This window comes from Oncorhynchus masou, chromosome 24 (genome assembly GCF_036934945.1).
Source record: "Oncorhynchus masou masou isolate Uvic2021 chromosome 24, UVic_Omas_1.1, whole genome shotgun sequence".
Taxonomy (NCBI): Eukaryota; Metazoa; Chordata; class Actinopteri; order Salmoniformes; family Salmonidae; genus Oncorhynchus; species Oncorhynchus masou.
Window position 1 is genome coordinate 14,837,689 of NC_088235.1, and position 17,404 is coordinate 14,855,092.

Sequence of the window (17,404 nt, forward strand, 5' to 3'; positions counted from 1 at the left end):
GTCCTTAGTTGGTCTAATTAAATCATATTAAATCAAACTTTATATAAAGTGTATTTATAATCACAACAACCTTTAGAGTTAAAACTCTAACCAATAGAGTTCAAGGTAGGTTGACAAAAAGGAGACTGTAGCAGAGATGTTGACTCACCTCGGCTGTCACATTTTCCCAGGCTGCATTTCCTGGTCTGGATGGATGGTCCAGAGCAGGGGTTACTGGTGGCATCACATGAGCGTCCTCTCTGTTGAGTACCTGTCCCACAGGTGACAGTACACTCTGTCCACTCTGACCAGGGGGACCAGCCGTCCTCACTGTCCTTGGCTAGAGGAAACTCAAGGGGTTATTAATGACAAATCATCATGTTCTGCCTCTGAAAAGTGAAAACCCTGCTATCTAGATGAATGTATATATTTTTTTACAACATAAGCTCATAAAAAATGACATTATTTCAACTAAATGTACCAAAACTTAAACAAAATAAACGCGCAGAGCTACCTTTCTATGATGAAGTCAACTCATTGCATTATTGCATGCTTCCCCACCACACCATCTCGTCTACAGTTGCTCTGTGTCATTGTTGGAACTAGGAACGCTTCAAAAGATGCAGAGAAACAAAGCTCTGGAGAGTAGTCTGTTTTGATGCTTAGGTTTTATATGACGTCATGGTTCACAGAGACCACTTCAGCACTTCAGAGTATGGCAGCCTGTAGTGCTGCTGTTTTCATGTAGAACAATAAAACGTGGTCGTCCCTTTACAGACCAACCAGCTGTACAACAATAAGACGGCTCTATTAGTCAAACTTAATATGCATGGAAACGTTGTTTCTCTGGTACTCAGATTTGGCATCGGAGGCCTTGGCTCTAGAAAGGACTTCAGCCAGATGTGAAATGAAGCGAAGTGTGTTTGCGAGAGAATACATGTTATAGTAATTTTTAATCTTCAGATAGATGTGAAATTAAGCGAGGTAAGCAATTGTTTATTGGTCAATGTGATGCCATTGTTTTTACAGGGCTCAGAAGTCTCGTTTTCACTTCAGGACGTTTCCTAATTGCCATTACTCCTGTAAAGCTTATGGAAACAGTAATTAAAGCCAGATTCTGCTATTTTTCCTTCTGTTCAATGGTTATGGGTCAGGATTAGGCTGTTGCAAGGGTTTAATGATGTATAGAACGAGTGGCTACTTACGCAGACACACAGGGCAACACTCTCCATCGATGAAGGAGGGGCCAACACAGGCCACAGGAGGACAGGTGATTTGGTGACACACAATCTTTGAGTCCTGTCATGTGCCAAAAAACATTTTTCAGGGACATTAGTTGCTATAGGTGACCTATGTATGAATTAGTGTCTTGTAAGACCTCAGGATCTGGGCAAAGGTTTATGACTGATTAATTTGGGATCAATTAATCAACCAACCAACCAATTAACCAAACAAATCTATCAATCAATCAAAACCACATCCACCCTATGACAATCTGTGTCTGTCATGTCCCTCCATTTAAGGAGGTTTGTATGTCTCCTACCTGGCAGGTACACGTGGTGCAGCTGTCCACCACCCAGTCCTCCTTATCTTCAAACATCCGTCCATCCTGCCAGCACATGTGTTTCTCCTTGGAGTTCTTTATCTTGCCAAGAGTGTCCTTCATCACTGTGTTCTCCTCGGTCTGGAGAGAGGAGACAGACACACATACATAGTCAGACACAGACAGACAGACAGACACACACACAGACAGACACACAGACATAGACAGACACAGGGACAGACAGACAGACATAGACAGACACACAGACATAGACAGACACACAGACATAGACACACAGACATAGACAGACACACAGACAGACCCACAGACACACAGACAGACAAACAGATATAGTCAGACACAGACAGACAGACAGACAGACAGACAGACAGACAGACAGACATCGAAACAGACACAGACAGACACACAGACATAGACTGACATACAGACATCCACACAGACATAGACAGACACACAGGCAGAGACAGACCAACAGACATAGACAGACACACAGACAGATACACACAGGCACATCATTGGTTTTTACTCAGCCTGAGGAAAAGGATACAGACACAGACAGACACGCATAGTCTAGACTCTACAGCAGGCTTGGTTTGAGTAAAAATTTTGACAATGAGAATATACAACACATTTTCTGTAAAACCCTTTGGACCTTATTGAAGACCAAATGCGGCCCCGGGGCACATAGTAAAAGCCTGTCTGAGGATACGACAGACAGAAAGACATAGCCTAGAGTCAAAAAGCTTTCATAAAGCAAAACAAATGACAATAAAAGCACATAGGACACATAACTCCATCCATATGAAAGGAAGATGCATGGAGCTAGCCTGTTTTCTTTGTCTGAGGAGCCTTGGGGACCATAGCTGTTCACAGCGAGCTGTCACAAACACACACACACACACACACACACACACACACACACACACACACACACACACACACACACACACACACACACACACACACACACACACACACACACACACACACACACACACACACACACACACACACACACAGAGGAAGGAGAATGAAGCATATGGGCTGTTTAAACACAGCCAGATATCAGGCTTGAGAGGAGCCGCTAGCTGAAGCCAATCACAGCCAAGGGAAGTTGGGAACACTTCCTATATCCACATGTTACGTGCCATTAAACCAACCTCATTGATTCACACTCTGACTCTGACCACACAGTTAGCTCCACTGCTTTAGTAGTTCTACCACACCTTGCTTCATGACTTCAACAGGGCCTTCGGTTTACCAGCAGCTCTCTAGAAAGTCTCTCATGTTAACCCCCAAAGAAGACTTCAAACTATTTATACCGACTCCCAAATGTTCCCTAATCTTCTTGGTTACACCTAACAACAGTCTATCATTCCATAAACATTATTTTAAAGAATCAAGGTAACTGGTCACATTAGTTCATGGAGTGTACTAATTTTTTCACAAACAGTTCCATAGAAAAATGGTTGTAGACAAGACCCACTGATAGTAAGCAAGACAAACTGATAGTAGACAAGACAAACTGGTTGTAGACAAGACAAACTGATAGTAGACAAGACCAACTGATAGTAAACAAGACAAACTGATAGTAGACAAGACAAACTGGTTGTAGACAAGACAAACGGATAGTAGACGAGACCAACTGATAGTAAACAAGACAAACTGATAGTAGACAAGACCAACTGATAGTAAACAAGACAAACTGATAGTAGACAAGACAAACTGGTTGTAGACAAGACAAACTGATAGTAGACAAGACAAACTGATATTAGACAAGACAAACTGGTTGTAGACAAGACAAACTGATAGTAGACAAGACAAACTGGTTGTAGACAAGACAAACTGATAGTAAACAAGACAAACTGATAGTAGACAAGACAAACTGGTTGTAGACAAGACAAACTGATAGTAAACAAGACAAACTGATAGTAGACAAGACAAACTGATAGTAGACAAGACAAACTGGTTGTAGACAAGACAAACTGATAGTAGACGAGACCAACTGATAGTAAACAAGGCAGACTGATAGCAGACAAGACCAACTGATAGTAAACAAGACAAACTGATAGTAGACAAGACAAACTGGTTGTAGACAAGACAAACTGATAGTAGACAAGACAAACTGGTTGTAGACAAGACAAACTGATAGTAAACAAGACAAACTGATAGTAGACAAGACAAACTGGTTGTAGACAAGACCATCTGATAGTAGACAAGACAAACTGATAGTAGACAAGACAAACTGATAGTAGACAAAACAAACTGGTTGTAGACAAGACAAACTGATAGTAGACGAGACCAACTGATAGTAAACAAGGCAAACTGATAGCAGACAAGACCAACTGATAGTAAACAAGACAAACTGATAGTAGACAAGACAAACTGGTTGTAGACAAGACCAACTGATAGTAGACAAGACCAACTGATAGTAGACAAGACAAACTGGTTGTAGACAAGACCAACTGATAGTAGACAAGACAAACTGGTTGTAGACAAGACCAACTGATAGTAGACAAGACAAACTGGTTGTAGACAAGACCAACTGATAGTAGACAAGACCAACTGATAGTAGACAAGACAATCTGGTTGTAGACAATACCAACTGATAGTTGACAAGACAAACTGGTTGTAGACAAGACCAACTGATAGTAGACAAGACAAACTGATAGTAGACAAGACCAACTGATAGTAGACAAGACAAACTGCTGGTAGACAAGACAAACTGATAGTAGACAAGACAAACTGATAGTAGACGAGACCAACTGATAGTAAACAAGGCAAACTGATAGCAGACAAGACCAACTGATAGTAAACAAGGCAAACTGATAGTAGACAAGACAAACTGGTTGTAGACAAGATCAACTGATAGTTGACAAGACAAACTGGTTGTAGACAAGACCAACTGATAGTAGACAAGACAAACTGATAGTAGACAAGACCAACTGATAGTAGACAAGACAAACTGCTGGTAGACAAGACAAACTGATAGTAGACAAGACAAACTGATAGTAGACGAGACCAACTGATAGTAGACGAGACAAACTGAAAGTAGACGAGACCAACTGATGGTAGACAAGCCAGACTGATAGTTGACAAGCCAAACTGATAGTTGACAAGCCAAACTGATAGTTGACAATACAAACTAATAATAGAAAAGAAAAACTGATAGTAGACAAGACAAACTGATAGTAGACAAGACAAACTGATAGTAGACCAGACAAACTGATGGTCGACAAGACAGAAAGTATGGAGCACCCCCCCCTCCCCAATGATCAGAGGACATCTGTTACATACCACTTTCTGTAGGCCGTCAATGAGGTTCCCCACTACAACCCGCAGTCCTTTGAGCTCCTGAAACATGATGCTGAGTTCCTCACAAGATCGTTCACACATATCTGCTCCTAGATTCTCTGTTTTCTGGCCAATGAAGTTAGTGGTGATGGCGGTGGAGGAACTCATATCCACCATGTCTGTGGTCTCACTCACCACCGTGTTGGCCTCATCTGACAGGAGGACGGAGGGGGGGTGGACAGAGAGAGAGGGAGAATGGATGATCATTACATGTAATGAACCCTGCTGATGCAAGAGCACAATGAAGAGGAAAGCACGAAGAACTTCATCAAATAATTCAATTATTTTCAGTCTTTCCTATCTGTTAAGGAACCTCCCTCGAGCCCAAGATCGTCGTAATGAGTCCTTAAAGCAGATGTCATTGAGCAGAAACAGCATGGAGATTGAGGGATTGCATATGTTTCACTTTAGGAAATGAAGTCTTCCATCTATGTGAACTATATCATTATAGAGCACACCGAATCTGAGGTGTAGAAGAGAACTCCTAATAGAGCTGTCTGCTCACAACGTGATGCCTCTTAAACCATCACGACCCCAGAGATTATGGAGGGCACTCAGTAGAGTCCTCAATGTGAAGCACATTGTTCAGTTTCATCATCCACTTCCTTTTTATTTTTAACATGGGGCCTCAACCTGTCTAACAACGGAGTAAGTCCCAACTGGCACCGAATCCCCTTTGGAGATTCGGTACCAGGGCCCGTAGGGTGCACAAATTAGGGAATAGGACGCCTTATTGGACGCGCCTCCAGAGTTATCCATCTTCTGCTTATGTGATATCTGTTCACAGATGGAGTGCTGATCTACAGCAGGAAGTCTGTTCATGTCCAACACAATGACGCTGATCCTGGTCATGTCCAACACAATGACACTGATCCTGGTCATGTCCAACACACTGACACTGATCCTGGTCAGTTCAACACACTGCCAATGATCCTGGTAATGTCTAACACACTGACAATGATCATGGTCATGTCCAACACACTGATCCTGATTCTGGTCATGTCCAACACACTGACACTGAGCCTGGTCATCATGTCCAACACACTGACACTGAGCCTGGTCATGTCCAACACACTGATTCTGATACTAGTCATCATGTCGAACACACTGAAGCTGATTCTGGTCATGTACAACACACTAACACTGATCCTGGCCATCATGTCCAACACACTGACACTGAGCCTGGTCATCATGTCCAACACACTGACACTGAGCCTGGTCATGTCCAACACACTGACCATGATTCTGGTCATCATGTAAAACACAATGACACTGATCACGGTTGTCATGTCCAACACACTGACACTGAGCCGGGTAATCATGTCCAACATACAAACACTGAGCCTTGTTATGTAAAACACACTGACACTGAGCCTGGTCATGTCCAACAAACTGACACTGAGCCTGGTCATGTCCAACACACTGACCATGATCCTGGCCATCATGTCCAAAACACTGACACTGAGCCGGGTAATCATGTCCAACACACAAACACTGAGCCTGGTCATGTCCAACACACTGACACTGAGCCTGGTCATGTCCAACACACTGACCATGATTCTGGTCATCATGTAAAACACAATGACACTGATCACGGTTGTCATGTCCAACACACGGACACTGAGCCTGGTCATCATGACCAACACACTGACATTGATCCTGGTCATCATGTCCAACACACTGACACTGATCCTGGTCATAAAGTCCAACATACTGACACTGAGCTTGGTCGTCATGTCCAACACACTGACACTGAGCATGGTCATGTACAACATACTGAAACTGAGCCTGGTCATCATGTCCAACACCCGGACACTGATCCTGGTCATGTCCAACACACTGAGACTGAACCTAGTCATCATGTCCAACACACTGACAATGGGCATGGTCATCATGTCCAACACACTGACACTGAGCCTGGTCATGTCCAACATACTGAAACTGAGCCTGGTCATCAAGTTCAACACACTGACACTGAGCCTGGTCATCATGTCCAACACATTGACACTGATCTTGGTCATGTGCAACATACTGACACTGAGCCTGGTCATCATGTCCAACACACTGACATAATGCCTGGTCATCATGTCCATCACACTGACACAAAGCCTGGTCATCATGTCCAACACACTGACACTGAGCCTGGTCATGACCAGCACACTGACACAGAGCCTGGTCATCATGTTCATCACACTGACAATGATCTTGGTCATGTCCAACATACTGAAACTGAGCCTGATCATCATGTCCAACACACTGACACTGAGCCTGGTCATGTCCAACACACAGACACTGACACTGGTCATCATGTCCAACACACTGACACTGATCCTGGTCATAAAGTCCAACATACTGACACTGAGCTTGGTCATCAGGTCCAACACACTGAGCCTGGTCGTCATGTCCAACACACTGACACTGAGCATGGTCATGTACAACATACTGAAACTGAGCCTGGTCATCATGTCCAACACCCGGACACTGACCCTGGTCATGTCCAACACACTGACACTGAACCTAGTCATCATGTCCAACACACTGACAATGGGCATCGTCATCATGTCCAACACACTGACACTGAGCCTGGTCATGACCAGCACACTGACACAGAGCCTGGTCATCATGTTCATCACACTGACAATGATCTTGGTCATGTCCAACATACTGAAACTGAGCCTGATCATCATGTCCAACACACTGACACTGAGCCTGGTCATGTCCAACACACAGACACTGACACTGGTCATCATGTCCAACACACTGACACTGATCCTGGTCATAAAGTCCAACATACTGACACTGAGCTTGGTCATCAGGTCCAACACACTGAGCCTGGTCGTCATGTCCAACACACTGACACTGAGCATGGTCATGTACAACATACTGAAACTGAGCCTGGTAATCATGTCCAACACCCGGACACTGATCCTGGTCATGTCCAACACACTGACACTGAACCTAGTCATCATGTCCAACACACTGACAATGGGCATCGTCATCATGTCCAACACACTGAAACTGAGCCTGGTCATCAAGTTCAACACACTGACACTGAGCCTGGTCATCATGTCCAACACATTGACACTGATCTTGGTCATGTGCAACATACTGACACTGAGCCTGGTCATCATGTCCAACACACTGACACAGAGCCTTGTCATCATGTCCATCACACTGACACAAAGCCTTGTCATCATGTCCAACACACTGACACTGAGCCTGGTCATGACCAGCACACTGACACAGAGCCTGGTCATCATGTTCATCACACTGACACTGATCTTGGTCATGTCCAACACACTGACACAGAGCCTGATCATCATGTCCAACACACTGACACTGAGCCTCGTCATGTCCAACACACAGACACTGAGACTGGTCATCATGTCCAACACACTGACACTGAGTCTGGTCATGACCAGCACACTGACACTGTCCAACACACTGAGCCTGGTCATCATGTCCAACATTCGGAAACTGATCCTTGTCATATCCAACACAATGACATAATGCCTGGTCATCATGTCCATCACACAGACACAAAGCCTGGTCATCATGTCCAACACACTGACACTGAGCCTGGTCATGTCCAACACACTGACACTCATTCTGATCATGTCCAACACACTGACACTGAGCCTTGTCATCATGTCCAACACAGTGAAACTGAGCCAGGTCATCATGTACAACACACTGACATAATGCCTGGTCATCATGTCCTACACACTGACACTGAGTCTGCTCATGTCCAACACACTGAGCCTGGTCATCATGTCCAACACATTGAAACTGATCTTGGTCATGTGCAACATACTGACACTTAGCCTGGTCTTGTCCAACACCAGGACACTGAGCCTGGTCATCATGTCCAACACACTGACACTGACCCTGGTCATGTCCAACACCAGGACACTGAGCCTGGTCATCATGTCCAACACACTGACACTGACCCTGGTCATGTCCAACACCAGGACACTGAGACTGGTCATCATGTCCAACACACTGACACTGAGCCTGGTCATGACCAGCACACTGACACTGATCCTGGTCATCATGTCCAACACACTGACACTGATCCTGCTCATCAAGTCCAACATACTGACACTGAGCCTGGTCATCATGTCCAACACACTGAGCCTGGTCATCATGTCCAACTCATTGAGCCTGGTCATCATGTCCAACACAATGTCACTGAGCATGGTCATGTACAACATACTGAAACTGACTCTGGTCATCATATCCAATACCCGGACACTGATCCTGGTCATGTCCAACACACTGACACTGAGCCTGGTCATCATGTCCAACACCTTGACACTGAGCCTGGTCATGTCCAACATACTGAAACTGAGCCTGATCATCATGTCCAACACACTGACACTGAGCATTGTCATGTCCAACACACAGACACTGATCCTGGTCATCATGTCCAACACACTGACACTGATCCTGGTCATCAAGTCCAACATACTGACACTGGGCCTGGTCATCATGTCCAACACACTGAGCCGGGTCATCATGTCCAACATCCGGACACTGATCCTGGTCATGTCCAACACACAGACACTGAGACTGGTCATCATGTCCAACACACTGACACTGAGCCTGGTCATGACCAGCACACTGACACTGATCCTGGTCATCATGTCCAACACACTGACACTGATTCTGATCATCATGTAAAACACAATGACACTGATACCGGTTGTCATGTCCAACACACTGACACTGAGCCTGGTCATCATGTCCAACACACTGACAGATAGCCTGGTCATGTACAACATACTGACACTGAGCCTGGTCATCATGTCCAACACACTGACACTAATCCTGGTCATCATGTCCAACACAGTAACACTGAGCCTGGTCATCATGTCCAACACACTGACACTGATTCTGTTCATGTCCAACACACTGACACTGAGCCTTGTCATGTCCAACACACTGACACTGATCATGTCCAACACACTGAAACTGAGCCTGGTCATCATGTCCAGCACACTGAAACTGAGCCTGGTCATCATGTCCAACACACAGACACTGATCATGGTCATGTCCAACACACTGACACTGAGCCTGATCATGTCCAACATACTGAAACTGAGCCTGTTCATGTACAACACAGGGACACTGAGCCTTGTCATCATGTCCAACACACTGACACTTAGCCTGGTCTTGTCCAACACACTGACACTGAGCCTGATAATAAAGTCCAAAACACTGAGCCTGGTCATCAAGTCCAACAAACTGACACTGAGCCTGGTCATCATGTCCAATACACTGACACTGAGCCTGGTCATGACCAGCACACTGACACAGAGCCTGGTCATCATGTTCATCACACTGACAATGATCTTGGTCATGTCCAACACACTGACACAGAGCCTGATCATCATGTCCAACACACTGACACTGAGCCTGGTCATGTCCAACACACAGACACTGAGACTGGTCATCATGTCCAACACACTGACACTGAGTCTGGTCATGACCAGCACACTGACACTGTCCAACACACTGAGCCTGGTCATCATGTCCAACATTCGGACACTGATCGTTGTCATATCCAACACAATGACATAATGCCTGGTCATCATGTCCATCACACAGACACAAAGCCTGGTCATCATGTCCAACACACTGACACTGAGCCTGGTCATGTCCAACACACTGACACTGAGCCTGGTCATCATGTCCAACACACTGACACTGAGCCTGGTCATGTCCAACATACTGACACTGATCCTGGTCATCATGTCCAACACACTGACACTGAGCCTTGTCATCATGTCCAACACAGTGAAACTGAGCCTGGTCATGTCCAACACACTGACACTGAGCCTGATAATAAAGTCCAAAACACTGAGCCTGGTCATCAAGTCCAACAAACTGACACTGAGCCTGGTCATCAAGTCCAACACACTGAGCCTGGTCATCATGTCCAACACACTGACATTGAACATGGTCATCTGCAACACACTGACACTGAGCCGGTCATAATGTCCAACACACTGAGCCTGGTCATCAAGTCCAACAAACTGACACTGAGACTGGTCATCATGTCCAACACATTGAGACTGGTCATCATGTCCAGCACACTGACACTGAGCCTGGTCATGTCCAACACACTGACACTGATCCTGGTCATGTCCAACACACTGAAACTGAGCCTGGTCATCATGTCCAGCACACAGACACTGATCCTGGTCATGTGCAACACACTGAAACTGAGCCTGGTCATCATGTCCAGCACACAGACACTGATCCTGGTCATGTCCAACACACTGAAACTGAGCCTGGTCATCATGTCCAGCACACAGACACTGATCCTGGTCATGTCCAACACACTGACACTGATTCTGACCATGTCCGACATACTGATACTGTTCCTGGTCATCATGTCCAACACACTGACACTGAGCCTTGTCATCATGTCCAACACACTGACACTGAGCCTGGTCATGTCCAACAAACTGACACTGAGCCTGGTCATCATGTCCAACACACTGACACTGATTCTGATAATGTCCAACATACTAACACTGATTCTGATCATGTCCAACACTGATCCTGGTCATGTGCAACACACTGAAACTGAGCAGGGTCATCATGTCCTACACACTGACACTGAGTCTGCTCATGTCCAACACACTGAGCCTGGTCATCATGTCCAACACATTGAAACTGATCTTGGTCATGTGCAACATACTGACACTGAGCCTGGTCATGACCAGCACACTGACTGAGCCTGGTCATCATGTCCAACTCATTGAGCCTGGTCATCATGTCCAACACATTGAAACTGATCTTGGTCATGTCCGACATACTGATACTGTTTCTGGTCATCATGTCCAACACACTGACACTGAGGCTTGTCATCATGTCCAACACACTGACACTGAGCCTGGTCATGTCCAACAAACTGACACTGAACCTGGTCATCATGTCCAACTCATTGAGCCTGGTCATCATGTCCAACACATTGAAACTGATCTTGGTCATGTGCAACATACTGACACTGAGCCTGGTCATCATGTCCAACACACTGACATTGAACGTGGTCATCTGCAACACACTGACACTGAGCCGGTCATAATGTCCAACACACTGAGCCTGGTCATCAAGTCCAACAAACTGACACTGAGACTGGTCATCATGTCCAACACAATGAGCCTGGTCATCATGTCCAACACACTGACACTTAGCCTGGTCATGTCCAGCACACTGACACTGATCCTGGTCATGTCCAACAAACTTAAAATGAGCCTGGTCATCATGTCCAACACAAAGACACTGATCCTGGACATGTCCAACACACTGACACTGAGCCTGGTCATCATGTCCAGCACACTGACAGTGAGCCTGGTCATCATGTCCAGCACACTGACACTGAGCCTGGTCATGTCCAACACACTGACACTGATCCTGGTCATGTCCAACACACTGAAACTGAGCCTGGTCATCATGTCCAGCACACAGACACTGATCCTGGTCATGTCCAACACACTGACACTGATTCTGATCATGTCCGACAAACTGATACTGTTCCTGGTCATCATGTCCAACACACTGACACTGAGCCTGGTCATGTCCAACAAACTGACACTGAGCCTGGTCATCATGTCCAACACACTGACACTGATTCTGATAATGTCCAACATACTAACACTGATTCTGATCATGTCCAACACAAGTACACTGAGACTGGTCATCATGTCCAACACACTGACACTGAGCCTGGTCATGACCAGCACACTGACACTGATTCTGGTCATCATGTCCAACACACTGACACTGAGCCTGGTCATCATGTCCAACACACTGACACTGACCCTGGTCATGTCCAACACCAGGACACTGAGACTGGTCATCATGTCCAACACACTGACACTGAGCCTGGTCATGACCAGCACACTGACACTGATCCTGGTCATCATGTCCAACATACTGACACTGATCCTGCTCATCAAGTCCAACATACTGACACTGAGCCTGGTCATCATGTCCAACACACTGAGCCTGGTCATCATGTCCAACACAATGTCACTGAGCATGGTCATGTACAACATACTGAAACTGACTCTGGTCATCATATCCAATACCCGGACACTGAGCCTGGTCATGACCAGCACACTGACACTGATCCTGGTCATCATGTCCAACACACTGACACTGATTCTGATCATCATGTAAAACACAATGACACTGATACCGGTTGTCATGTACAACATACTGACACTGAGCCTGGTCATCATGTCCAACACATTGACACTAATCCTGGTCATCATGTCCAACACAGTAACACTGAGCCTGGTCATCATGTCCAACACACTGACACTGATTCTGTTCATGTCCAACACACTGACACTGAGCCTGGTCATGTCCAACACACTGACACTGATCCTGGTCATCAACTCCAACATACTGACACTGAGCCTGGTCATCATGTCCAACACACTGAGCCTGATCCTGGTCATGTCCAACACACTGACACTGAGGCTGGTCATGTCCAACATACTGACACTGATCATGTCCAACACACTGAAACTGAGCCTGGTCATCATGTCCAACACACAGACACTGATCCTGGTCATGTCCAACACACTGACACTGATCATGTCCAACACACTGAAACTGAGCCTGGTCATCATGTCCAACACACAGACACTGATCCTGGTCATGTCCAACACACTGACTCTGATCATGTCCAACACACTGAAACTGAGCCTGGTCATCATGTCCAACACACTGAAACTGAGCCTGGTCATCATGTCCAACACACTGAAACTGAGCCTGGTCATCATGTCCAACACACTGACACTGATTCTGTTCATGTCCAACACACTGACACTGAGCCTGGTCATGTCCAACACACTGACACTGATCCTGGTCATCAACTCCAACATACTGACACTGAGCCTGGTCTTGACCAGCACACTGACTGAGCCTGGTCATCATGTCCAACTCATTGAGCCTGGTCATCATGTCCAACACATTGAAACTGAGCCTTGTCATCATGTCCAACACACTGACACTGAGCCTGGTCATGTCCAACAAACTGACACTGAACCTTGTCATCATGTCCAACTCATTGAGCCTGGTCATCATGTCCAACACATTGAAACTGATCTTGGTCATGTGCAACATACTGACACTGAGCCTGGTCATCAAGTCCAACACACTGACATTGAACGTGGTCATCTGCAACACACTGACACTGAGACTGGTCATCATGTCCAACACACTGACACTTAGCCTGGTCATGTCCAGCACACTGACACTGATCCTGGTCATGTCCAACAAACGTAAACTGAGCCTGGTCATCATGTCCAACACAAAGACACTGATCCTGGTCTTGTCCAACACACTGACACTGATCCTGGGCATGTCCAACACACTGACACTGAGCCTGGTCATGTCCAGCACACTGACACTGATCCTGGTCATGTCCAACACACTGACACTGAGCCTGGTCATGTCCAGCACACTGACACTGATCCTGGTCATGTCCAACACACTGACACTGATTCTGATCATGTCCGACAAACTGATACTGTTCCTGGTCATCATGTCCAACACACTGACACTGAGCCTTGTCATCATGTACAACACACTGACATTGAGCCTGGTCATGTCCAACAAACTGACACTGAGCCTGGTCATCATGTCCAACACACTGACACTGATTCTGATAATGTCCAACATACTAACACTGATTCTGATCATGTCCAACACAAGTACACTGAGACTGGTCATCATGTCCAACACACTGACACTGAGCCTGGTCATGACCAGCACACTGACACTGATTCTGGTCATCATGTCCAACACACTGACACTTAGCCTGGTCATCATGTCCAACACACTGACACTGACCCTGGTCATGTCCAACACCAGGACACTGAGACTGGTCATCATGTCCAACACACTGACACTGAGCCTGGTCATGACCAGCACACTGACACTGATCCTGGTCATCATGTCCAACACACTGACACTGATCCTGCTCATCAAGTCCAACATACTGACACTGAGCCTGGTCATCATGTCCAACACACTGAGCCTGGTCATCATGTCCAACACAATGTCACTGAGCATGGTCATGTACAACATACTGAAACTGACTCTGGTCATCATATCCAATACCCGGACACTGAGCCTGGTCATGACCAGCACACTGACACTGATCCTGGTCATCATGTCCAACACACTGACACTGATTCTGATCATCATGTAAAACACAATGACACTGATACCGGTTGTCATGTCCAACACACTGACACTGAGCCTGGTCATCATGTCCAACACACTGACAGATAGCCTGGTCATGTACAACATACTGACACTGAGCCTGGTCATCATGTCCAACACATTGACACAAATCCTGGTCATCATGTCCAACACAGTAACACTGAGCCTGGTCATCATGTCCAACACACTGACACTGATTCTGTTCATGTCCAACACACTGACACTGAGCCTGGTCATGTCCAACACACTGACACTGATCCTGGTCATCAACTCCAACATACTGACACTGAGCCTGGTCATCATGTCCAACACACTGAGCCTGATCCTGGTCATGTCCAACACACTGACACTGAGGCTGGTCATCATGTCCAACTCATTGAGCCTGGTCATCATGTCCAAAACACTGACACTGATCATGTCCAACACACTGAAACTGAGCCTGGTCATCATGTCCAACACACAGACACTGATCCTGGTCATGTCCAACACACTGACACTGATCATGTCCAACACACTGAAACTGAGCCTGGTCATCATGTCCAACACACAGACACTGATCCTGGTCATGTCCAACACACTGACACTGATCATGTCCAACACACTGAAACTGAGCCTGGTCATCATGTCCAACACACTGAAACTGAGCCTGGTCATCATGTCCAACACACTGACACTGATTCTGATCATGTCAGACATACTGACACTGAGCCTGGTCATCATGTCCAACACATTGAAACTGATCTTTGTCATGTCCGACATACTGATACTGTTCCTGGTCATCATGTCCAACACACTGACACTGAGCCTGGTCATGTCCAACAAACTGACACTGAACCTGGTCATCATGTCCAACTCATTGAGCCTGGTCATCATGTCCAACACATTGAAACTGATCTTGGTCATGTGCAACATACTGACACTGAGCCTGGTCATCAAGTCCAACACACTGAGCCTGGTCATCATGTCCAACACACTGACATTGAACGTGGTCATCTGCAACACACTGACACTGAGCCGGTCATAATGTCCAACAGACTGAGCCTGGTCATCAAGTCCAACAAACTGACACTGAGACTGGTCATCATGTCCAACACATTGAGCCTGGTCATCATGTCCAACACACTGACACTTAGCCTGGTCATGTCCAGCACACTGACACTGATCCTGGTCATGTCCAACACAAGTACACTGAGACTGGTCATCATGTCCAACACACTGACACTGACCCTGGTCATGTCCAACACCAGGACACTGAGACTGGTCATCATGTCCAACACACTGACACTGAGCCTGGTCATGACCAGCACACTGACACTGATCCTGGTCATCATGTCCAACACACTGACACTGATCCTGCTCATCAAGTCCAACATACTGACACTGAGCCTGGTCATCATGTCCAACACACTGAGCCTGGTCATCATGTCCAACACAATGTCACTGAGCATGGTCATGTACAACATACTGAAACTGACCCTGGTCATCATATCCAATACCCGGACACTGATCCTGGTCATGTCCAACACACTGACACTGAGCCTGGTCATCATGTCCAACACCTTGACACTGAGCCTGGTCATGTCCAACATTCTGAAACTGAGCCTGATCATCATGTCCAACACACTGACACTGAGCATTGTCATGTCCAACACACAGACACTGATCCTGGTCATCATGTCCAACACACTGACACTGATCCTGGTCATCAAGTCCAACATACTGACACTGGGCCTGGTCATCATGTCCAACACACTGAGCCGGGTCATCATGTCCAACATCCGGACACTGATCCTGGTCATGTCCAACACACAGACACTGAGACTGGTCATCATGTCCAACACACTGACACTGAGCCTGGTCATGACCAGCACACTGACACTGATCCTGGTCATCATGTCCAACACACTGACACTGATTCTGATCATCATGTAAAACACAATGACACTGATACCGGTTGTCATGTCCAACACACTTGACACTGAGCCTGGTCATCATGTCCAACACACTGACAGATAGCCTGGTCATGTACAACATACTGACACTGAGCCTGGTCATCATGTCCAACACACTGACACTAATCCTGGTCATCATGTCCAACACAGTAACACTGAGCCTGGTCATCATGTCCAACACACTGACACTGATTCTGTTCATGTCCAACACACTGACACTGAGCCTGGTCATGTCCAACACACTGACACTGATCCTGGTCATCAACTCCTACATACTGACACTGAGCCTGGTCATCATGTCCAA

At 46.2% G+C, this 17,404-nt stretch overlaps 1 protein-coding gene across 3 annotated transcripts in view; it reads right to left on the reverse strand.

Annotated features, from left to right (window-relative positions):
- The window catches only part of LOC135511860 (thrombospondin-2-like), an 80,112-nt gene that overhangs the window by 45,142 nt on the left and 17,566 nt on the right, over positions 1–17,404 (reverse strand). For all 3 annotated transcript variants that reach the window (XM_064933354.1, XM_064933355.1, XM_064933353.1), the window contains exons 5-8: positions 4,841–5,049; positions 1,523–1,663; positions 1,185–1,278; positions 149–319 (exon numbers count right to left, since the gene is read on the reverse strand). In XM_064933354.1, coding sequence (XP_064789426.1) covers positions 149–319; positions 1,185–1,278; positions 1,523–1,663; positions 4,841–5,049 — 615 coding nt within the window. The remainder of the gene's footprint in view (positions 1–148; positions 320–1,184; positions 1,279–1,522; positions 1,664–4,840; positions 5,050–17,404) is intronic.